Source organism: Bufo bufo, chromosome 6, assembly GCF_905171765.1.
Source record: "Bufo bufo chromosome 6, aBufBuf1.1, whole genome shotgun sequence".
Lineage (NCBI taxonomy): Eukaryota > Metazoa > Chordata > Amphibia > Anura > Bufonidae > Bufo > Bufo bufo.
In genome coordinates this window covers 286,894,562-286,919,860 of record NC_053394.1, presented here as the reverse complement: position 1 = coordinate 286,919,860, position 25,299 = coordinate 286,894,562, and the positions used below count along the sequence as shown (strand labels likewise).

Genomic DNA, 25,299 nt, shown 5'->3' with positions numbered 1-25,299 from the left:
TTTGTCCTGCAAGGACCTACTTGGTGTCCCATGTGGTCAATCACACCTCCACGTGACAGAGGCAGGGCGGTACGTCACTCACTAAGTCGTGATTCGTCCTTAGTTCCGGGGTGTGGGGAAATGCGGCAATTTGTTAAATCTAGCAATTTGTTAGTCCAGCAATAGATTATAATTATCTCCAGTGATCTTGACTTGTATATTTTTCACTGTTCCTTCTAGCAAATGCGTTTCAGAGACCATTCCTGCTCCTTCCTCAGTGGCTTATAGTTTGTATACTGGAACTAGTGGTTTAGAAATGGTCTTCAAGAGGGTGGTACATACATTTAGTTAAGTCTTGAAATTCCAGACTGGATTTTGTGTTTGGTGCATTTCAGCGCCTATAATGGGCATCTAAAACAGTAACTTTTCTCATGTTGCAAGTCTTATTATAAAAATAAATTTCAAATTCTGCATTGAGGCCTGCAGGGGATATGGTGTTTGAATTCGAATATTCGTCTTGATTCAGCCCTTGACATATTGTGTGTGGTTCTCTCCATGGTTTGTTAATCCCCTCAAGGGCTATGAATATCAGTGATGTAGGGTCACTGTCGTGATGTGTCTTGTAAGGCTTTGATACTAAATGTTCATATCCCTTGATATTCGCAATGTGTTTGGTTATTTTCTCATTGGTCTTAGTCCTGCCCATATAGTGTTTGACACAGGCATTCTAACATGTATATAACATCAGTGGTGGTACACGTTAGACAGTCAATTGGTGACTGAGTTTTGCGTAGAATGGACTTGTGTTGTGGCCGCTGCAGCAACTGCAAAACTACAAACTTCCCCAAAAAGACGACGCGTCCATTCTACGCAAAACGCAGTCACCAAATTGACTGCCTAACGTGTACCACCCCTGATGTTATATACATGTTAGAATGCCCATGTCATAAACAATATATGGGCAGGACTAAAAGACCAATGAAAAAATAGCTGTACACACTGCGAACATCAAGAAGGATATGAACAACATTCAGTATCAAAGAATTACAAGACTCCTCACGACAGTGACCCTACATCGCTGATATTCATAGCCCTTGAGAGGATTAACAAACCATGGAGAGGAGGGAATCACACAGACAATATGTCAAGGGCCGAATCAAGACTAATATTCGAATTCGACACCATATCCCCTGCAGGCCTCAATGCAGAACTCAAAATTTTGGGATTTTTATAACATTAGATTGGAGGGGGTGCCCCTTGAGGATGGGAAATGTAGGTCTGGCTGTTCTACTAGCACCTCTCCTCTCCCTGAGAGGTCCCTCCTCCCACTCTCACCCTCACATCTACAAATTTCATAACTTCAACTAACCTCTTCCGCTGATTTTCTAGGTTCCTATGTCCTTCCAACCTACACTCCAAAAACCATACAATGGGCAAATATAGGAAGTATAGGAAAACACATCCAGTCCGGAATTTCAGGAAGACTTAGGCTGGGTTCACACTTGAGCGTTTTACAGCGCGTTCAAACGCGCTGTAAAACGCTCAACACATGAAAACCAATGCTTCCCTATGGCCCTGGTTCTCACTTGAGCGTTTTACAGCGCTGAAAAACGCGCTGTAAAACGCCCTACGCTCAAACAAGTACTTGAGCTTCTTTGGGGCGTTTTGACGCGCGTTTGTGGCCATAGGACATTGCAGTCAATCACACAAACGCGCGTTTACTATTGCAAAAAACGCTCGTCAAAAACGCGCGTTAAACGCGCATATCAAAGACGCTCAGGTCTGAACCCAGCCTCAATTAAACAAATGTACCACCCTCTTAAAGACTATTTATAAACTCCCACTAGTTCCAGTATACAACTATAAGCCACTGTGGAAAGAGCAGGAATTGGCTCTGAAACTCGTTTGGTAGAAGGAACAGTGAGGAATATACAAGTCATGATCACTGGAGATATTTATAATTAATCACTGGACTATCAACAAATTGCTCGATTTAACAAATTGCCGCACTTCCCAATAGCCCAGAACTAAGGACGAATCACGACTTGGTACCACCTTACCTCTGTCACATGGGATGCCACGTGGAGGTGATTGACCACGTGGGATGCTACGTAGGTCCCTGCAGGACAAAAACAGACGATTAAAGAGGCGTTGAGTGGTAAAAGTACTGAACCCCCAATTGTGATACAACCTAATGTTTTAAGTATTAATGATCGTATGAATTTCTGTACACCAGAGAGAAACAGTTACTGTGTGTTGGGCTAAGACTGAACTACTAACTCTGCATTTTACTTTGGAGTATTCAGCGTGCATCAAACCGTAACAATCCAATATTGAAACATCAATTTTTGTGTACTGAGTGTGCACTCAACTTTTGTATATCCAGCTTGTATCCAGCACTTATGTATTCAGCTAACACCTGACACTTTGTACTCAGCTCATATCCACCATTTGATATATTGATATATACAATATTGAATTATTACCTCCTGTGTACTCGGCGTATGCCTTTTGTGTACTCGGCTTGCACCCAGCACTTTCATGTAAAAAGCTGCTACCAGGCACTTTATGTATTTTAATTGTACATGGCACCCAAGGTTTAGCATCTAGTGCATATACACATGATGCATACAAAGCCCTCTATCTTGCATACTTTTTATTGTATATTCTACTATTGATCAAAAGGTAATTTAGTAGTACTATCGTGAAATAAGTTTCCTTTTACAATACTGTCACTGTGCGCATTACAACACCAAATGTGAGTGTGCCTTCATACATTTATTCATCCACTAAACTGCTTCTGGATGTGCCGATGATGGAGCACCTCTATCCATATTACAAAACTGAGCCACTGTACAATTAATTTTCAGCAATCCTATTTGACTTTACAGAAATTGTCCAAAAAGTCACTTGTCCTGACAGATCCTCTTGTCCTGATGGAACTACCTGCTGTCCAACTGTGGACAAACGTTATGGGTGCTGCCCCTTCTTGTCCGTAAGTGTCTCTGGTGCAGCTCACAAAATAAAGTGTGGCTAATGTTCATTTTTCTGAGCCCTTTGTCATTGACTTCATTGCAGGCGGTCTGCTGTGATGACTTCACCCACTGCTGTCCTTCTGGGACCACTTGTGATGTCTCTCATAAGAAGTGTGTGAATGCCAACTTTGAGATTCCAATGTACAGCAAGATCCCAGCTTTATATGAGGAAGGTAAAACCTGCACATTGATGATCAGATTACATGGTGACTATTGAGACTGTAGCAGTATCGTGGTGTGCGTTGAGGTTAAAGGTATTGTCTGCTCTTTTCTTTTAATATTGATGATCTATCTTCAGGATAGGCCCTCAATATCAGATCGGTGTGGTGCTAACTAGAGAAAGCAGCGCTTGTATGTGTGCTGCCTTCTCTTTACTGTTAACACCTGCTCACCGCTGCAGTTGCATTGGTAATTACAACTAAGCTGTCATAGGTCATCAATAGATTTTTATAAAAAACAAACTTGAGAGGTTTTCAGAGTCTCTGAAAATAAAAACACTGTAGTGGCTTATGATACACTAAAGCTTTATGAGCTCTTCCTGGCTGTGGGAGTGTTGGCAGTGATGAAGCTGCTCTTCACCCACCCACTGCCCCTCCGAGCAGTGCTGCTCCATGCCCCCTACTGCTCTACCTCATACTTCCCTGCCCACACCCATTCCATCATCCACAGCTTAGTCCCTTTCTCATGGTGTAGCATGGAGCCTTCTGTGAATCTCGCCTTCCCATTAGCCTCCTGGATGATATCCCAGTGATTCACAGGAGTGATCACACACCATAGACCATAGTAATACTTCTCAAGACCCTGCACGTGAGCTGACTGCATATTCCTCATTAGTATTGTGGTACTCGGTCAGGCTGCGCACTGCTGCTATCAGCCACTATACTGCGAAAGGGGCATTCTACTATAATCTTGCCTGTTGTGCCCCCTTCATATTATAATGGTCTTTAGTTCCTCCTTTATAGTAGTGCGCCCCCCCCCCCCCCCCCCATGAGTAGTTTTACTCCCTAGAGCACCCTTTATTTACAGTAGAGGGCACCATTAACAGTAGGTTCCCCTGCATAGTATAGCACCATCTTCATAGCAGAATGTCCCCTTCACAATAGTTGTCCCTTTTATAGTGGAGTGCTACCTTCCCAGTAGTTTGCACAGTGCCACCTTTATAATAAAGTCCTCATGGTGCCTCCTTTTACATTACATAGACCCCTTAGAGGTCCCACTTCACATAAGTGGTCCCCTTGCAGACAGCAGGGTTGTACTTCAGTGACATCACACCAGGTAGTTCTCTCTGCACTAGTGATGTCACACTAGCTGACTAGCCTGCTGGAATCTGAAGCGATGCCTGTGAAGTAAAGAAGCTTCCTTGCTCTTCAGGCATCCCTAGCTTGAGAAGGAGGCAGGGTGGTAAGCTGTAGTGACAGTGCTAGTGCAGAGAGCTCTCCTGCCGGCACTGTATGAAGGAGCGGAGATAGGGGGCAGGCAATGAACGTGTCTGAAGGATGACTGACCCATTCATTGTGGGATAGAACAAGGCAGCCGGGATCACATGCCTGAGGAGCAGCACATGATCCTGAGGCAGGGGAGTGTACCATGTGACTGGGAACCAGATTGCTGGCCCTGTAGGACATTTTTAATGTCTTTTAGAAAATTAACTCGCACCAGTGGGGGCAAGATGAGAATAAAAAATAATCTCCAAATAACCCTTCGATTTAGTGCATGGAATGCACTTTGCAATCTGTGGCTCTTCAACTGTAATTCCCAATATCTGAGGGCCTTGCCTAAATGGAGTAATGCTTCATCTAGACTGGACAATTGTCCAGGGCTGTGGAGTCTGAGTCTGAGGCAATTTTGGGTACCTGGAGTCGGCAAAAAATGAACTGACTCCTACTAAATTTAAATTGGAACAAAAAGTTATAATTACTTCTCTACTGTAAGAATAAAGGCCAATGCATGCAGAGCGTCACATTACCGCAAAACGAACACGTTAAGTGATCGTGAAGAAGCATGCTTTTCATATGCGGCACTATATGGCACGCAACGCACAGTTAAGGAGCGGCAATACTTATACTTTCCATTGTGTTGTGTTCTGCTGTTACAGGGAACGCAACGCCCATGGTTAACCTAGCCTCACTGATAACTGATTAAGTAAATATGTTTTTTGCAGGACTAGACACTTGTATAAGTGAAGGGAATGGATAGTCAATAGCTCAAGACTGAAGCTGTAAACCATTTGAAAAACTGCTGTCATTCAGCTAAGGCTATAAAAACTTGTAAACTCAGATTGTTAGCTTAAACTTTAAACATGACTATGGGATTCTACTAGGGAAATCAGGTTTTACAATAAATGTCCCTTCCTGGATCCTCCCACTGCCCTATCTTCAGCAGAAGATCAGCACACAAAGGAGAAGGCAGCAGCTTCTGCCCAACTACCTCTCGGCTATAAGAGCTTAGAAGAACTTGGTGGAACAGCTGTATGTTGCCTTTCTTTCCTTCAAGGAATGTATAAAATACATTCGCATATTAAAGAGTCGGAAGTACCAAAAACTGAGGAGTCGGAGCATTTATATACCAACTCCAATGCCCTGCAATTGTCAGGCAGATTATTGGATCAGAACTTTCTACGAGCCTTTGCTCCTGACAGTCTGCTTGTGTAAAGGTGCCGCAGATTACCTGACGAATGAAGATAATCATTGTATCTCGGTAGCTGATTGTAATGTGTCCCATTGTGCTGTGTGAACAGCAATCTGCAGTAGCCATCGCTTGTCCACATGTAGTGGATGATTGCTGCATGTAAATGCAGCCAGTTATTGGAAAGGACTGGTGCCTTTTCAGAAAACTGTTCATTGGCACTATGTAAATGCATTTTTAAAAGGGTTGTCTCCCCTCAAACATTGGTCTATCACTAGGATAGGTGAATGAGTGCATGGGTGGCCTCATTCCATTTATTTCTATGGGGGTGCCAAAATGGCTGAGCACTGGCTTGGCTATGTCCGACACTTCTGTAGAAGTGAAATGGAGGGCAGCTGCACATGTGCAGGGTGCTCTTATTGACTTTGGGAGCTCCATTCTACAGATGGGTGCGGGTCCTACTAATGTTGAGGCTAGACAACTCTTAGTAGATTCACCTTAAAGGGAACCTGTCACTGGGATATTGTGTATAAAGCTGAGGACATGGGTTGCTAGATGGCCGCCAGCACATCTGCAATATCCAGTCCCCATAGCTGTGTGCTTTTATTGTGTAAAAAAAACGATTTGATACATATGCAAATTACCCTGAGATGAGTCCTGTATGTGAGATGAGTCGGGGACAGGACTTATCTCAGGGTAATTTGCATATGTATCAAATCGTTTTTTTTACACAATAAAAGCACACAGAGCTATGGGGACTGGGTATTGCGGATGTGCTGGCGGCCATCTAGCAACCCATGTCCTCAGCTCTATACACAAAATCCCGGTGACGGGTTCCCTTTAAACAGTTTCAGAAAATCTCTCGGAGGGGTGCTGCACTCTGTCACCCACCCTGATTTTCCTCTGCCCCCATGCTTTTAAAGAGATTTAACATGACTAATTCTATTACTGTAGTGCTACTTCTAGAATTCTGAAGACCCCGTTAGGAATATGTTTTAAGTTAAGGCTGCTTTCACATCTGTCCTTTTTCATTAAATGAACTTTTGTTTTTTTATAAACGGAACCTGCGATGGAGACTTCTGACAAATGCATTATGGTGTCTGATGGTCAAGGCCAATATCGCAAATCATGCGTAAAGGCAATCTGTCAGATGGCAACAAACTGGATAACAATGTCTTGACTTTTCTTTCTTCTGCAGCTGATGTTAAATGTGACGATACAGCCTCCTGCCCTGGCACTGCCACCTGCTGCCGTTTGCCCTCTGGAGAGTGGGGTTGTTGTCCCTATGAAAAGGTTTGTACCTAAAGGGGCACTGGAGCTGGCAGTGCCCGTAGTGCAAGTCCGCATTATATGGTGCTGACTGGAATGTGTCCAGTATGGAAGATGCAGAACAGAAGCACTCAAAAGCAGTTTTGTGCCTCTGCACCACCAAAAAATAACATTTTATATTGTGTGGGCCCTTTCAAGTTGACTGGGTCTGCATTCATTAGCGCAGCACACAGTGCATGAACCCTAACTTACAGGTCGTGAGGTTGGTGGAATGGCAATTAAGTTGACCTTCTCTTGCTAGGCTGTGTGCTGTGATGACCATCAGCACTGCTGTCCCAATGGATTCACCTGTGTTGAGGGCGATTGTCAGCAGGAGGCGCTTTCTGTCCCTTGGTCTGAGAAGATTCCAGCTGTAAAGCAGAAGAGTAAGTTTCTATCCAGTTAAATATACATTGAATGGAATACTTCCAGGTCCTAATCTCCTGTCTGCCAATTAGTCAACCTTGTAATTCCAATTTTAGGGGAGGCTGCAATGGTCTGTGGCTAAAAACCTGAATGTGCATGGTGAGGAAACAGTCTGGACACCCTCTTAACTTGTGTAACTTGTAGAAAATGTACTTCCAATGTGTGAACGTATTAATTAGATGGGAGGTTGCATTATTTGTTGGCGGAAACCTTTTCAGCTACAATTTTAAAATCCACCTACATTTGGCTAAAGTTTTTCTGGTGGGAAAGGCGTCTTGAAATATATGAATTTACTCAAATGTGTTGGTTTTGAACCATCTTTACCTGGAAATTTTGACCTTGCTTAACTCCTACAGTGCTTTATCTTCTGTGTCCCCCATTCTGCCGGATACACATGGAGGTGTCCAAACTTTTGCCTCTCTGTATATAATCTTTGTGGTCATGGCTGCGGAGACACCAACCTGACCTGAAGGGTGGAGACCAGTTTACCTGAATGGCCAGAACTAACTATATAAATGGCTAGTGGTGTGCCCTTAACCATGAGCGTGGTTAGGCCTAGAAGGGGGCATACCCTAGGTGAGATGCTGAAAAGGAGGGAGAGGCACCAGAAGTGCACGTGAGAGGTGAAGGTACTCCGGGGAGTTTATAGAGCCCTACGCTCCTCACACAAATGCCGGCTGAGATTCTCAGCCTGCTGGATATGTTGGTGTGGCCATCCTCTGCTTTCAAAACAGCATAATTTCTTCTAGGTACACTTGCAGTTTTTTAGTGGCTGTAAGGTTGAAATCTTGGCGAACTAACCAGATCTTTTGTGGATGTAGACTCTAAAATCCTTCTCTTTATGTAATGCCACACAGACTTGATGTGATCAGGGCTCTGTGTGGGCCATATAGTTACTTTGTGGCCTCCTTGTTCTTTATTTTGAAGATGGTTCAGCAAGACACGGTAGTTAAACTTAATCAGCAAGGTCTCTCCTAGACATAGATTTAAAAGCAGACCAGGGGTTCAGATGTGCTGTAGAAGCACCAAATAAACAGATAATGTTGGGGACCATAGATGCAGTGGTTGGCCAAGGAAACTTGGTGCAGCAGGTGAACACATCATGCACACTTTACTTTGTAATCGGAAGATGTCCATCAGCTCAGGACTGGCAGAAACCAGTGGGACCCAGGTACACCCATCTACTGTTTACAGAAGTCTGGCCAAACACTGAAGATAAGGCAGCTCTTGCACTAGCACCGCTACCCCCTTCAAACGTCTGTTTATTAGGGGTGCCGCGTGTTGGTCTCCTGAGAATAGGTCTCTAATATCATGAAACTGGAATACCCCTTTAATGGTGTCCTCAATGCTAAGAAATGGACAGATACTTATCTTGCAGGTGGTACAGGGCCCCCATTATCCTGATTGGTGGGGGTTCCAGTGGTCCCCACTGATCTTAGTTATCCCCTATCCTGTGGATGGGGGGGGATAACTTCTACTTGCTGGAATACCCCCAGGTGACTCGAGGGACAATACATGTTTAAAATCCATGGTACTTGCCCCTTGCTAATTTACTGCCCAGTTGCATACAAAGGATTTGGATAATAAATTAGAAAGGTATAAAACATGACCAGTACAATAAAGCAGGGTTCACATCTTGAGGCCTGGCCAAGACTGAGAAGTAATGGATTGACACCTATCAAGGAAGCAGCCTTTCAAATGTCTCTACTGTTGTAGTATTCCCTTATTTTCTAACTGTTCTACTACTTTAATGCCACTAATTGGTATTCTGTCAGTGCAGATCCTTTTTGTATTCAGGCTGGTTTGGTCCTTGCATGTTTTAAGAATCCATATCCCTTATAGTATTTAACCCCTTCAGCGTGCGGGACCTGACGAGCCGTACAGGTATGACATTCTGCTGGGCTGGGTGCAAAAACTGCACCTGCTTGATCAGTGGCAGGGGTCCAGATGTATACACCAGAATATATTGAATACACTGATGCTGGAGCATTAACCCCTTGTATACCACAGCCAGCACTGTTTATGGCATGTACAGGCTGTGTGGAGGGAAGGGGCTGCAGTGACGGGGACCCAATGGCTGGAAAAGCAACCCACTGCCTTCCATTGGCATCTGGGCTTGCCTTTTACAGAAGCCTGTGAGACCCATTCCCCTGGTCTCTCAGGCAGGCTGTCGGTGTATTACACTGGTAATACACTGACAGTCAATGCACTACAATATACATGTATTGTAGAGGGGATCAGACCCCCAAAAGTTATTGTCCCAGAGTGGGACAAAAATAAAGTGTTTTTCGTAATTGGCGTGCCCTTTTCCCATAAGTCATATAAAATTGTTAAATGGGGGGAAAAATGGACATTGGTGATCGACCAGCTTTTTAAGAATATTACATGATCTATCCTGTCAGGTGAATGTATTTATACAGCAATCTCAAAACATTGGTCAGCTTGAATCACAAAGTGTAATATTCCAAGTGATCAGTCATATGTACCTCAATGGTACCAATTAGAGAAGAGCAAACTTCATATTTTGAAATTCGTTCATACTTTGTTTGTTGGTAAAAGGTGAATTGCGTTATGGATTCCATTACCACAGACCATAACACAATTCTATGACTGAATGCATAACGGCATGCCTTTAGAGGCATTCTGTTCATTCCGTCATAATAGAAGTCTATGGGCTGCAAGAAACTGATCTGTCCCTGTTCCGTTATGCAGAGGAGTCCTCCCCTGCATAACGGGATGGATCCGTTTTGCAGCCCATAGGCTTCTATTATGACTGAATTAATGCCTCTAAAGGCATTGCCTTATAGTCCGTGGTAACAGAATCCATAATGCAATTCACCTTTTCCAACAAACTAAGTGTGAACGAATTTCATTAGCAGAAATTCGCTCATCTCTAGTACCAATCAAACCGTCATCTCATCCTGCAAAAAATGAGCCCATACCTAAGAATTGCCTGAAATTAACTGGATTTCAAAAAATGAAGTACAAAAAAGTCCTCACACGGAGAAAGGGTTGTCAGAAAATGGCTGTACTGGTACCCCCAGAGACGGTTCACAAACATGGTGCCCGTAAAATCAATCAGAATCTTTACTGCAAAAGCCATAAGGCACTCCTTCACTTAGGAGTCCTGCAGTGTGACCTTACAGCAGTTTACAATCAGATATGGGGAGTTGCTAAATTTAGGAGCAAATGGGTAACAAATTATGGGGTGCTTTTTCTCCTGTTACACCTTGTGAAAAAAAAAAAAAAATTGGGGCTAAAGCAATATTGGAAGAAATGAAATTTTGCCGTAAAATGTCTGTCTCGGTACACCGCTTACTAAATTCCTTAAATGGGGTCACTTTTTGCAGATTTCACTGTAGAGCTACATTGGGGTCTCTTCAAATACAACTATTTCAACAATCTGCTGTTCAAAAACCATATGGCTATCCTTCCCTTCTGACCATTGCCATGTGCCCATAGAGCAGTTTAAGACCACCTATGTGGTGAAGTAAACTGCAGAATCGGGGTAATAAATATTGAGGTTTATTTTGCAGTTAACCCTTGCTGTGTTACAAGAGTTTTGTTTTTTAGATTTGTTTTGTTAATCCAAATTTAGAAATTTCACCTTAAAGGGGTTCTGCAGTTTGTTTAAACTGGTCATCTGCATCTGATCTGCGGGGGTCTGCCACCTGTGACCCCTGCCAATCAGCCTTTCAGAAGGCAGCGGTGCTTCAGGTGCGCCATGGCCTTCTCACGGTTTACCACTGGCCGGTGACGTCATGACTAGTATCAACTTGCTTGGGCGGGGCTAAGCTCTGTTCACTTGAATGGAAATTGGCCCCACCCAGGCAAGTTGATACGAGTTGTGATGTCACTGGGCCAGCGGTAAACAGTAAGAGAAGGCCGTGGCGCTGCTGGAGCGCCGCTGCCTTCTCAAACAGCTGATCGGCGGGGGTTCCGGGTGTCAGACCCCTGCCGATCAGATGCTGATCTATCCAGAGGATAGATCATCAGTTTAAACAAACTGCAGAACCCCTTTTTAATTTTTCCTTTCACTCTTGTGGAACACCAAGGGTTAACAATTTGTAACATTAGTTTGGAATTTTGAGGGGTTTAAGTTTCAAAAATGGGGTAATTTGTGGGTGGTTTCTAGAGCCTAAGCCCCTCAATCACTTTATAACTGAACTGGTGCTTAAAAAAAAAATTGCTTCTAAAGTTTTAAGCCTTCTAACTTCCTAAAAATGACATTTACAAAATGATGCCAACATAAAGTATACATATGGGGAATGTTAACTATTGAGGTATTACTATCAGTCTTACAAGTAGAGAAATTCAAATTTTGTTCATTTTGTTAAAAAAAAAAAAAATGCTCTAATTGCACTTCATGTTAGCAGTAAATGTGAGTCAATGTCACCAGAAAACTGTCTCCAAATTGGTTAGATAAGTAAAACCATTTCAAAGTTATTACCTCGCAGTGACATGTCAGATCTGCAAAAGTAGGCCTGGACAGGAAGGTGAAAACTAGAAGGGGTTAACCCTCTGGTAGTTTGTGGTGGGTATCAATCTGGCCTAGGAATTTGATAGATGGGGACAGCATGTTGTATATCTGGGGTGTATCAACTGGTGAGTTGTGCTCACTTTTCAGCCTGAGTGCAAGTTTGAGTGGAGATGGCTTAACCCTTCAGTTTCTCAGCTGTCACCTACTGGTATGAGGCACATGTTACGGCCTACTCCTGATAGTTAATAATGCTGGAGATGCCTGGCTGTGGTGAACTATTCGTTTTCTCTATTTGACACCAATTTTTTTTCTTCTGCAGCCACTGTGAAATGTGACGATACAGCCTCCTGCCCTGGCACTGCCACCTGCTGCCGCTTGCCCTCTGGAGAATGGGGATGTTGTCCCTATGAAAAAGTATGTATCTAGAACTTACAGGGCGTGAGGTTGGTGGAATGGCAATGAAACGTTTGACCTTCTCTTGCTAGGCTGTGTGCTGTGATGACCATGAGCACTGCTGTCCCAATGGATTCACCTGTGTTCAGGGCGATTGTCAGCAGGAGGCGCTTTCTGTCCCTTGGTCTGAGAAGATTCCAGCTTTAAAGCAGAAGAGTAAGTTTTCTATCCAGTTAAATATACATTGAATGGAATACTTCCAGGGCCTAATCTCCTGTCTGATTTATAAATGGTCCTTGTATTTGACTTGTGACTGCCATGGTCTGTGGCTCAATCATTTTATTCTCTATGGCAAAAAAAACTCCTGATGTGTCAGTGATAATGTGAAAGACTAACCCTTGGGAAACCCCTCTAGTAACACAGGTTGTATTTGGCTGATATTGGATGCATTTATCACTAGAAAGCATTTTAACTTTGCAGGTAATGATGTCCAATGTGATGATGAAACTTCTTGCCCTGATAAGAATACCTGCTGCCGACTTCCGTCTGGAGAATGGGGTTGCTGCCCTCATGAGCAGGTATCTTGTGATGTATTGTGCAATAGCCTGCCCCCTGCTTTTACTAACTAACTTCTCTGATTCTGTCTCTCCTCTGCCATCTCTGTAGTTCACCAGTGTATTTTCCCTAACTAGGCCACCTGTTGCCCCAGTGGGTTGACATGTGATGGACAGACTACCTGTGTGTTAGGTCAGTTCTCAACCCCAAGGTCCAGCAAAAGCAATGCACAGGCCCCTGAGGTCAAGTGTGACCAGTCTCACAGCTGTGCCCAGGGTACCACGTGCTGCCATACAGAGAGTGGAGGCTGGGCTTGCTGCCCCCTGGAGGAGGTGAGAAACAGTTTGCACCTACAAGTATTTAAGAGCACTTGTGTTCCTTAGTGACATCAAATTGGCAACAATGCAAGAAACATGGCCTCAGAACATTATCTATGACTTCATCTTGTCCAGGATTGTGCAGGCCAACATATGATGTGCCATCTGGTATGACTTATTTGAAGACCTAGGCTGACATTATATTGAACAAGGCTACCAGATAAAAGTTTACCAGACATTCTTGCGTTAAACTTTCTAGACATCTGTAATGTCCTATGATTTCTCCTATAAGCTTAACACTACAGGCCTGCGGGGGCAGGTTCATTGTTTCTCCTTGTAGTATGCTTTCATTACCTGTTTCTCTGCTTCTGCACTAGTCTAGTGGCATCTGACTGAGGCCTCTTGTCTAAACTTACCTCTGTCATTGTGAGAATGAAGCCACTTGTTTGTTCAGCGGTTACTTGCCACTTAATCTTTGTCTTGGTTGTTCTGACCACCACCTTGTACTGCCATTGAGCTCATCTTGACTCTTCTTTGATCCTTGTAAGGCCGTGTGTTGTACCGACCACCTTCACTGTTGTCCTTCTGGCTACACCTGTGATGTGGAAGCTGGCAGTTGCAATAAACCATCTGGTGCTCTCAAAAAGGCTACCCCAGTCCAACCACTGGGCTACGTATGGTGTGACTCATCTCATGCCTGCTATGATGGTCAGACTTGTTGTCTAGGGATTGGAGGAATCTGGACATGCTGCCCTTATACTCAAGTAAGTTATTTGTATGCTGGTTCAGAAGTCTTTGACCTTGAATACCTGCTATTCATGATGTGGGCATTTACAAAGTGTCTTTCCTCGGCAGGGTGTGTGCTGTCCTGATAGAGTGCACTGCTGTCCTTATGGCCATGTGTGTCTGAACCAAGGAGCACAGTGTAGTCGTAGTGGAAGTCTGCAATGGAATCTGCCATGGGAAGAGCTGAAGCCTCGTCTGTGAGAAACCAGATGTGTAAATCCTCTGTATCATTGCACAAAGTCATATAATCAACTGTGGAGGACACTGGAATAAATTTTCTATTTAAACCTATGACTATGGTTATGTATTTCTTTTGGGATGTAGAGGAGAAATTCTGGTGCCTCAATGCAAGGCAGGAACTGTACAGATTAGATGTGTAATGTCAATAAAATAAAAAAACTGGCCAGAAGTTGGTCAGGAAATCTAGAATGCACCACAAGTAATGCACTTTGTGGCATTTTCTTCACTTTGTTGTTTTCCCCCAGAATGAATTGTGCTCTAGTTCGTGGCTTTCAGGGTATGTTGACACAGCTAAACTCGAGTCAGCAGTGGAAACCAGGTGTTTTCAGTTGCCAAATCCACAACCAAAACTTGGCAAGTTTCCCCATTGCCTTTAATGTTAAACCCCACCTTGTGCACCCAGTGTAAAATGGCCGTTTTTTTTCAGTAGCTGACTTGAAAAATTTGATGGAAGCACTAACCTCAACTAAAAACCTCCACCAAATTGAAAATCTGCTGCCAAAAACGACCTATTTTCAGCTTATTTGCTACTGCTTTTTCTGCCGCTGACTCGTGTGAACTTGGCCTCATGCATCTTCCCTTAGACTGCTCAATAGAACAGAAACATGACATGTAAAAAAAATATAAAAATTCTTGTTGAATGCAAAGAAAATCATGACTCTTAGGGTACATGTGTACGGACATACTGATGTGGACAGCACACAGTGTGCTGTCCGTGTTTATTGCGGACCCATTGAAATGAATGGGTCCGCATCCTATCCGCAAAAAAAATGGATCGGACACTGAAACCAAATACGGTTGTGTGCATGAGGCCTTACACGCTAAACAAAAAACTGATGGGTATGTCCACTGTTGGATTTCTGATCGGCAACCACAGGAGGCTGATATCTTAGAGGAGGAATACGCTGTGAACCCTTCAAGCTGTAGGATTTCTGCATATGGCTTTAGGGGCCGCTTCCCCCAGAAATGGCAGCTCATCTCAATTCAACTGAACTGCATTCCCAAACTGCACCAGTCTTGACCATGGTCTGTTTCTGGGTAATAAAGTAGACTTTAAAAAATTTGCTCATGGTAATCTTCAAATTCCCACCTCTGGGACACCCCAACAATCATCATTAGAATAAGGCCTCATGCACACGACCGTTGTTGGGTTCCGGGTCCGTTCCGTTTTCTGTGACTTTCTGCGGACCCATTGACTTTCAATGGGTCCTTTTAAACTCTGAAAATGCAGTTTGTCGTCCGTGATCAGTGTTTCCAGTCCGTCAAAAAAATATGACCTGTCCTATTTTTTTTTTTTTTCAGACAACTGTTCGCGGACCCATTCAAGTCAATGGGTCTGTGAAAAAAACTGTGGCACACAAGAGTGTCATCCGTGTCTTTTTTTTTTTCTATCATTTTCAAGGCAAACTTGACTTAGATTTTTTTTATTTTATTTTTTCACTTTTCATGTCTGGTGATCCTCCAAAAAAATCAAGGAAGACACACAGAAAAAAATGGAAACGGAACCCTGTTTTGCGGACCGTGAAAAAATACTGTCGTGTGCATGAGGCCTAAAGTGGTTGAGTTCCCAGAACAGCAGTCACACATACTCCACCACTCCATTCATTTCTGCAGGACTGCCTGAGGTAGCTGAGCATTGTACTTGGCTTCTCTTTGGCAATACCATAGACGAATGAAATTTGTGCACGTGACTGCTGCTTTGGGTACATGTGAAGTGTACCCAAAGCAGCAGTCACATGCACAAATTTCATTCCATTTATTGTCCAAGCAGTAGACCCCCCCCCCCCCCCCCCTTCCTTTCCACCAACAGATGCTTGTCTCCTATCCTATTGTGTGAAGATACAGATTATGCTAAATCCTTTCCAATAAGACTGCTGCTCTGCTCAGCTCCTCCTGCCCTAAAGCATTCTACACTCAGCTCACACCATGTTCAACATGACCGGTTCCCTTTAAGGGTGCATTCACACAACCATAGTGTTTTGCGATCCGCAAAACAGATACAGACCATGTGTGGACCGCACATGGCCAGTGCTATATAGATAATACCTAAGTTTGTCCGCAGTTGCGGACAAGAATACGACATGCTTTTTTGCAGGGCCACAGAACTGATGCAGGAAAGCACACGGTGTGCTGTCCGCATCTTTTGTGGCCCCATTGCAATGAATGGGTCTGCAAATTTGCGGAACGGATTCGGATCAATTTATATGGTCGTGTAAATGCACCCAAAGGTTTTTTTTTTTGGCATGATTACTGTTCCTGTTGGAAAAGGGTTTTTTAAAGAAAAAAATGGAAGATGTTGGCCTCCTTCAGCAGCCACCACTAGAGGGAGATTACTGCCTATACTGAATCAGATTGGGGCAGATTTACTAATTCTGTGTAAACTTGGATTGGACAGCCTTAAAGGGGTCCTAGACCCGGGATCCCTGCCTATTAGCTGTTTGAGAAGGCAGCAGCAAATGTTTGAAGTGAATGTGGCTGAGCTACACCCAGGCCAATGACATGGTCATGACGTCGCTGGCCTGTAGGAAGCAGCGAGGCCACAGTGCTACTGCCTTCTCAAACAGCTGTTCTGCAGGGGTCCCGGGTGTTGGACCCCTGCCAATCGGATGCTTTTGACCTATCCAAAGAATACTTTGTCGGTAAGAAAGATATAAACTTTAAGATCTCCTTACACGCTAGTGTATATTTGGCCACTAACAGCAGGTTTGCCTTGCAGTCTGTTTTTGGAGCAACGTGCACTAACTACACACCTGTATGGGGGATCTGGGAGAGATGGCTGTCGGCCAAACGGCTTTTGAATGTGTATGGTCACCTTTAAACTGTGCCAGATCTGTCAGTGGCTCAGGTAGATGATAAACCTGGTGCACATACAGACTGTTCAGTTTAAATGTACACAACCTGTTATCGGGTGACTGTATGCCAAAAATGCCCCAAACTTTTGGTGCAGAATGGGCAACATTTACAATGGTATCTATACCAGAAATTGGGGTAAACTGTACCATTGGCACTAAATTTTGTTGCAATTGGTGTGGTTTTATCAGCCTTGGCACAGCTATCCTTTTATGCCAGTTTTCAGGAGGGAATGGTGACTGAAGTGTACACCAACTTGGAGCTGGCATATATTTTAATCTGGGTGAACAGACTGCGGGAGGACTTGTTTAATTTATGAGAAGCCATGCGCCTCGTCCTAAATTAAGCGCATCCTCCAGCAGCGCGGGGATATCAAGACTGGTGTATCACATGCAATGCCTCCCCTTGTAGGACAAGGCACTCTTACTGCAGCGGCAAGCAGGTGTATTTACAGCGGATTCACTTCAATGGGACGGCTCCAGCTTCAAGTGTCCCATTGTAGTTATGGTGTTGTCATTACACCTGTTTGATGCTGCATATGAGCCCTGCCGTCTCTTCGTCTGCTGATTGTCTGGGGGTGCCGGGAGTAGCACACCCCCCCCCCCCCCCCCCCACCCCGATCTGATATTGATGACCTATCCTATCAATAAAAAAACACAACCCCTTTAAACATGGCACAAATTACATTCTGATCCGTACATCTCTCCCACTAGATGCAGTAAGTGCCACCATGTCTTTATACCTTGCCTATAGATATCGAACCAGAACACCAAACACTGTAAATGGATATCTTAAAGGGACACTGACAGGTCCTATAAACATATTCAGATATTCATATGCTGTCATAGGTCTTATAATGTGTATGACTATCATATACTGTAAGTGTACCCCCTGTCTGCATTTCAAACACTGTAAAATCAACTTTATATTCATAAATGAATCACTTGCCTTTGTGCCCAAGGGGTGGTCTTTCTCCTGCATTGGTGCCCAGCTCATTATTATTCACTGCGCAGGAGACGCTGAAGCTGCCGCATTGAAAGTTATGGGACGCAGGCGCACTATGATTCCGGCGAGTGAGGGTGTCGGGTAAGGTATCCGGCGTACACGTAGAAGCGCCAATGAGGCCGATGCCCATACGGTTCTATTCGGCATGTGCGGGATCTCGCATCATCGGGGACTGGAAAAGCCACCCAGCGCAGTGAATAATGAGCTGGGCGGCGCTAGGAAATGGCAGTTGGGGCGTGGCTGGGCACCAATGCAGGAGAAAGACTGCCCCTTGGGCACAAAGGCAAGTGATTCACATATAAATATAAAGTTGATTTTACAGTGTTTGAAATGCGGACAGGGGGTACACTTATGATTGGCATATACATTATAAGACCTATGACAGCATATGAATATCTAAATATGTTTATAGGGCCTGTCAGTGTCCCTTTAAACTAATTCAAACAATTTTAAGCCTAAGCATAAAAGGTGGGCGTTCACATTAAGAGCCTGTATTGCATCAGGTTGAATGCTAGGTGACCAGTGTCTAATGGCTGTAACGTGCTCATCTAAGGAATTTTAAGTGACACACTTTACTATATGTATAACATCAGGTCTGTCAAATGAAAACCTAAAATACCTTAAAAGTCCTTAATGTAAGGTCAGCCTCAATCTCATTCTAGGGTCAGTTATGGTCCCAGGTACTTATTGCATGCCTTCTGAACTGTCATTGAAAGATGAGAGCGCCAAGTCGCCCACTACAGAGGTGCAACTGTCCAATAAACTGGACCATGCCATCAGCAGTTTTTCTGGACTCATGCCCGATCGGCACTTTGTAGGGAGGTGCATAATGAAGTGGGTGGTGGGGGAAGTAGGTACTCTAATGACAGGTGATAACAGGGCTGGTCCAAATGAGTTGCTATCATGACTAATGTAGATAAGCAATGCGAGTCTGGGATGAAGTGAATAGGAGGGCGCTGTGCTGGGATAGTGGAATTGTGGAAAAGAGTAAAACAAATTACCATGATAGATGCATACTTGGAGGGCATCTGTCAGCAGTTTTGTACCTATGAAACTGGCTGACCTGTTCCATGTGCACTTGGCAGCTGATGGCATCTGTGTTGGTCCCATGTTCAAATATTTGCCTGCATTGCTGAGAAAAATGTTTTAATATATGCAAATGAACCTCTAGGGGCAACGGGTCTCTGCAACTGCTGCACCCCCTGCACTTCGTCAGGAACAGGCAGTGAAAACATCATAACGCCTTACTCTGTCAAAGTGCAGAGCGCTCAGAAGTTGCAGAGAGATCAGATTTTCTAGGAGTAATGACTACGCTCTCGTTGCTCCTAGATGCTCATTTGCATATATTAAAGCTTCATTTTTCCCCCCTCTCCTATGACAGCACCCATGGATAGCATCCGCCCCTTTCTTCAGGACAGGAAACAGGAAGCACAGCCTCTTTAAAAGGAAAGTACTACCTCCATCATGCCAGTTCTGTTTCCTGTCCTAAAGGACAGGGTGGAATGCACAGCACGCTAAAGGATTGAGCTGCGGGAGCCCCTGGTGATTACCCGTGGGAGGAGGGCCTACCCGAGCGGCATAAGTCTTCTCTGGAAGCCGCTGCTGAAGACTGGATCTCTGGACTCCCCCTCGTTCCGGTCACTCCCCCGTTGGGGTTGCTTTGGTGTCCCCTGCACGGCGAACCTCTGCGGCCGTGCCGTAAGTTCGGCTGCGATTCGGCGTTTGCGCGGGGCGCGGCGTCGTCCCTTCCGGGTGAGCGGGTCGGCGCTGACGTCATTGGGCAGAGCTGAGTCCTAAGCTTCCGGTAGAGCAGTGGGAGGGGGCGTGCCTAAGGCTGGAAGCGGGGGGGGGGGGGTGCCAGTACGCGGCCGGCAAAGTTTAAATCCAGCCAGCAGAGGGCAGAAAATGGAGCCCACACAGCGCGTTGAACCCACTGAAACCACCAACGAATCTTTGGTACCGGTGGGGGTAAGAGGGGTGAATACCCTGCAATTTTCATATACTACATTTAACTGATGGGAGTTTTTTTTGTGTGCTAGACTTCCAAAGAGAGAAGGGTGTCAAGATCCAAGGAGAAGGGCTGCGCAATTTGTAAGAGAAGGCTACCGTCCGGTTGGGGTAAACCTGCCTGCCAGGCCTGCGTGGGCAAATTATTGGAAGATGAGGCCCCTTCTCTCATCAAGTCTAAAACAAATTATCAAGGAATTGGTGAGAGTCCTTGAGTAACCTGCTTGAAAATCGCTCCAGCACTTCTGCTGCTGCCTCCATTCCCCCCTCAAGCAATCAAGAGTGGTTATCAGGGTTAGAGGAGGAGGGAGAGCTACCGTCCTCAGATCACTCCCAGGATGAGCAAATGGCGGGGAGACCTCTGTTCCTATCAGAAAACATGAATTCCCTAGTCAGGATCATCAGGGCGACCATGGGACTTGATGACCAGTCAGAACCTCAGTCTATGAGAGATACTATGTTTGAGGGCCTGGGTCCTAAGAAGTTGAAGTGTTTCGATGTTCACGAGAATATAACTTTGGTAATTAAAAATGAATGGAGTAGGCCAGACAAAGTTTTTCATACCATCTGCCCTAAATCGGAAGTATCCCTTTGAAGATACGGCTTCAGCGGATTGGGATAGAGCTTCAAAACTGGATGCCCCAGTAGCAAAGATCTCTAAAAAGGCAGCCCTTCCGTTCGAAGATTCAGGAACACTTAAGGATCCAATGGACAAAAGGGCCGAGGTGTATTTGAAAAAGAATTGGGAAGAGATGGCGGGTTCTTTCAGACCCGCCATAGCCGCCACCTCGGTGGCCAGATCATTAAGAGTCTGGATGAACGAATTGGAGGAGCAGATAAAGAAAGGGGCACCTGTGGAGCAGTTGCTTGCCTCATTTCCAACCCTTTATAGTGCCATCGATTTTCTAGCGGATGCCTCAGTGGATTCTCTGAAGCTATCGGCGAGAGCCGCTGCTCTTTCAAATTCTGCCCGGAGGGCTATTTGGCTTAAGGATTGGAGAGGAGATTCGGTTTCTAAAGCAAAGTTATGTGCCATTCCCTGTCAGGGTGAATTCCTCTTTGGGCCAACATTAGACGATTTACTGGAGAAAGCTTCTGACAGAAAAAAGGGGTTTCCTTCTACATATCAGCAGCCCCCTAAGAAACCTTTTCGCTCTCAGACTACCAGATTCAATTTTAAGAGAAGAGAGGCTCCCAGACAGCCTGGTAATGCGGCTAGAAGAAACAAGGGATTTCTTTTTTCAGGTGGAGAGGCCTCAAAAAAGCCTCAACAATGACTCCAGATCCCCGGTAGGAGGTCAGCTCTCCCTCTTCGTAGAGCAATGGCAGAAAATCTTGAACAGCCCCTGGATTCTTTCAATTATTTCAGAAGGCTATTGCTTTAAACTTCCTGAAAACTCCTCCAGAAAGGTTTGTTTTGACGAACTATTGCTCCAGCCCAGAGAAGCTGGAAGCGTTGCGCCTGGAGATTTTGGATTTATTAAAGAAGGTCCTGCTCAAGAGAGGGGGAGGGGCTTTTATTCAACGCTTTTTCTTGTAATAAAGCCAAACGGCACCTACCGTACCATAATAAACCTGAAACTGCTCAACAAATACCTGGTGTACGAGAAATTTCGTATGGAGACCATCATTTCTATAAATCCAAATCTATTCCCAGGCTGCTGCATGGCAACCCTGGATCTCAGGGACGCTTACTACCATGTACCAATCCATCCCAACCACCAGAAATACTTAAGAGTAGCAGTTCAGTTTCCAGACAGACTCCTACATGTACAGTTTCAGGCCCTGCCGTTTGGGTTTTCTCAGGTACCCAGACTTTTCACAAAAATAATAGCGGAAATGATGGCTCATCTGAGAGAGAGGGATTTGGTTGTCATTCCTTATCTAGACGATTTTCTCCTTCTCTATCAGGAACCAGACCAGTTAATCAGTCAGATTTCCTGGTTCAGGGAGGTTCTAGAGAAACTGGGTTGGGAGTTAAATCTCCAGAAATCCAGTCTGGTGCCAAACCAGTTATGCACCTTTCTGGGGCTACTCCTGGACTCCCAGAAACAAATGTGTTTTCTTCCACCACAAAAAATATCTCTGCTAGTCTCCAGGGTTCAAGGCATTATAGCTCGCCACTCCATATCCTTAAGAGAAGCGATGTCAGTTCTAGGCCTGATGACTGCCTCAATCCCAGGAGTAGAATGGGCCCACTTCCACTCAAGGTCACTACAGTTGCAGATCCTGGAGGTTTGGGACAAGGATCCCCGATCCTTGGATTCTCTTTTTCCTTTCACCTCAAACGTTAAAAGACTTGAATGGTGGACGGTGCCTTCCAACCTTCAAAAAGGAGTCCCTTGGTCAAGGAAGGATCCCTTAACTCTGACAACAGATGCAAGTCATTGGGGGTGGGGAGCCCACACAGATTCACTACTTCTGCAGGGACAATGGAATCAGGGAATAGTCTCCAAGTCTCACAACTTCAAGGAACTTCTAGCTATTCTCTTGGCCTTGAAGAGGAGCCTCCACCTCTTAAAAGGCAGAAATATCTTGATCTATTCAGACAACATGACGGCAGTGGCTCACATCAATCGTCAGGGGGGGACCAGATCCCTAGACCTGATGTCTCTGACCAAAGAAATTTTCGAGCTGGCAGAAAATGTCCTTCCATCGATCAGGGCAGTACACTTAAAAGGGACGGAGAATGTAACGGCAGACTTTCTGAGCGGACATCGTGTTCGGCAGGGGGAATGGTCCCTAAATCAGCAGATCTTCGACGACATTGTGGCCCTATGGGGTCTTTCGGTGTTAGATCTCTTTGCCACAAGGGAAAACAGAAGAGTGGAAAAAATTCTTCTCCCTATCTCCATCGGAGCAGCCCACAGCAGTGGACGCATTGGCCCAATCATGGAGAATAGGCCTCCTGTACGCCTTCCCTCCTATAAAACTACTCCCGAGAGTCCTGAAGAAGATTCGGGAGGAGAAGGCTCTAGTAATTACCATAGCCCCCTTTTGGCCCAGGAGGGTCTGGTTTTCCTGGCTAAGGAGGATGTCGGTGGCAGATCCCTGGGTACTTCCGACCTTCCTGGGGTTACTAGTGCAGGGTCCAGTACTTCATCCTCAATTAGAGAGCCTGCACTTGACAGCCTGGCTGTTGAAAGGCAAATCCTAGAAATGAAGGGTCTTTCTGGGGAGGTAATAAACACCCTTTTGTCCAGCAGAAAGGCTGTTACTTCAAAAATGTATTTAAGGGTTTGGAGGGCCTTCCTTAGGTTTGCAAATAAGCCTGATAATGTCCTAGAACCCCCGGAATTACCAGTAGTTCTTAGCTTTCTCCAGGAGGGTTGGAATAAAAAACTTAGACCTAGTACTTTGAAGGTCCATATCTCTGCCTTAAGCGCCCTCTTTGAGTATAAATTAGCAGACCACCCCTGGATAAAAAGATTTGTCGTTGCGATTTCTAAACTTGCACCAGTCCAGAAGTCCAGAGTTCCTCCCTGGGATTTAAATCTAGTTTTGTCTGCCTTAACTGGGGATCCCTTTGAGCCCATTGAAGATATCCCAATAAAAATCTTAACCTATAAATTTGTCTTTTTTTGCTAGCTATTACATCTGCTAGAAGAGTGAGCGAGATATCGGCCTTCTCAATTGAAAGGCCGTATCTTAGCCTTCTAGAGGATAGGGTTATTTTATCTCCTGACCCTGCCTTCCTTCCAAAGGTTTCGTCATCTTTTCACCGATCACAGGATGTAGTTTTACCTTCCTTTTGCCCTTCTCCAAAAAATCAGAAGGAAAGGGAATTCCATTGTCTTGATGTTAGGAGTTGCCTAATTCGGTACCTTTCTGCCACTCAGGACTGGAGGTCGTCCTCTAAGCTTGTGGTTTCCTTTCAGGGACAGAAGAAGGGTTCCCCTGCTTCCTCACAATCTATTGCCAGATATATTAAACAGGCCATTTACCTTGCATATTCCTTTAAAGGGGTTCCTCCTCCTGCCGGGTTTGGAGCACACTCAACTAGAGCGGTGTCTACATCCTGGGCAGAAAGAGCTTCCGCTTCTATTGACCAGATTTGCAGAGCTGCTACCTGGAGTTCTTCGCATACCTTTTTTAAGCACTATAGACTGCAGCTTCCTTCACAGGAGGGTTTAGGGTTTGGGCGTAAAGTCCTCCAAGCAGTTGTCCCACCCTAGATGATCTCGCCTAGATATCCATGGGTGCTGTCACAGGCGAGGGGGGAAATATGTGATTACACTTACCGGTAATCGTTTTTCCTTGAGCCTATGACAGCACCCGCCTAGGGTGCTGTCATAGTGTTTGATTTATTATAGATATATTGTGTCCTGTAGGACTGCCATGATGGGGGTAGTACTTCCCTTTTAAAGAGGCTGTGCTTTCTGTTTCCTGTCCTGAAGAAAGGGGCGGATGCTATCCATGGGTGCTGTCATAGTCTGAAGGAAAAACGATTACCGGTAAGTGTAATCACATATTTCTCAGCAATGCAGACACATGAACATGGGACCAACACAGATCCCTTTAGCTGCCAAGTGCACATGTAACAGGTCAGCCAGGTTCATAGGTAGAAATCTGCTGATAGATGCCCTTTAAAGGGAATCTGTCACCTGCTTTAACCATTTTTAAGCTGGCACCATCGCTATGTGGACTAAAGTACCTTTTTTCCAGCAGTCTTCTTTTTACTTGATTTCGTTTTGTAGTTTTGATATAAAAGCTCTTTTTCTGATATGCTAATTAGGGTCCAAGGAGCCCAGAGGGGCGTTTTTTTCCCTCTCCGGAGCCCAGATGGTTCCGCCCCCTCCCCACGTCATATTCTACCTTATAGAAATGCCCCGTCCTTCTTCCTGTCTGCGGCCAGAAAACTCCGCCTGCGGCCTGCGCCTGTGCGATCATCAACCTCCTGAGGGCAACAGCCTCAAAAGTCTCACTGGGCATGCGCCGAGCCCTTTGATGTGACCTGAGCGCTGCTGCCCTCAGGACGTTGATGATCGCGCAGGCCGCAGACGGTACTGCGCCTGCGCGAGTTTTCGGGCCGTAGACAGGAAGAAGGACGGGCATTTCTATAAGGTAGACTATGACGTGAGGAGGGGGCGGAACCATTTGCCGGGCTGTGGGAGGTTATCTGATGATCAGGAGGCATTCTTGGAATTCAAATTAAGGCGGGCTGGGCACTGCAGGGGGGCGTCACTGGGCTCCGGAGAGGGGAAAAAACGCCCCTCTGGGCTCCTTGGACCCTAATTAGCATATCAGAAAAAGAGCTTTTATATCAAAACTACAAAACGAAATCAAGTAAAAA

At 45.0% G+C, this 25,299-nt stretch overlaps 1 protein-coding gene across 7 annotated transcripts in view; it reads left to right on the top strand.

Moving 5' to 3' along the window:
* GRN (granulin precursor) overlaps positions 1-14,195 on the top strand; it is a 29,571-nt gene extending 15,376 nt beyond the window's left edge. For 2 of the 7 annotated variants that reach the window (XM_040438643.1, XM_040438642.1), the window contains exons 7-15: positions 2,871-2,974; positions 3,058-3,187; positions 6,838-6,932; positions 7,210-7,333; positions 12,173-12,267; positions 12,339-12,462; positions 12,727-12,824; positions 13,667-13,882; positions 13,974-14,195. In XM_040438643.1, coding sequence (XP_040294577.1) covers positions 2,871-2,974; positions 3,058-3,187; positions 6,838-6,932; positions 7,210-7,333; positions 12,173-12,267; positions 12,339-12,462; positions 12,727-12,824; positions 13,667-13,882; positions 13,974-14,105 — 1,118 coding nt within the window. In that variant the 3' untranslated portion in view covers positions 14,106-14,195. Of the gene's footprint in view, positions 1-2,852; positions 2,975-3,057; positions 3,188-6,837; positions 6,933-7,209; positions 7,334-12,172; positions 12,268-12,338; positions 12,466-12,726; positions 12,825-12,938; positions 13,200-13,666; positions 13,883-13,973 lie in introns of those variants that run through there. The other 5 variants (XM_040438641.1, XM_040438640.1, XM_040438644.1 and 2 more) reach the window with 5 other exon arrangements.
* Positions 14,196-25,299: the final 11,104 nt, after the last annotated feature.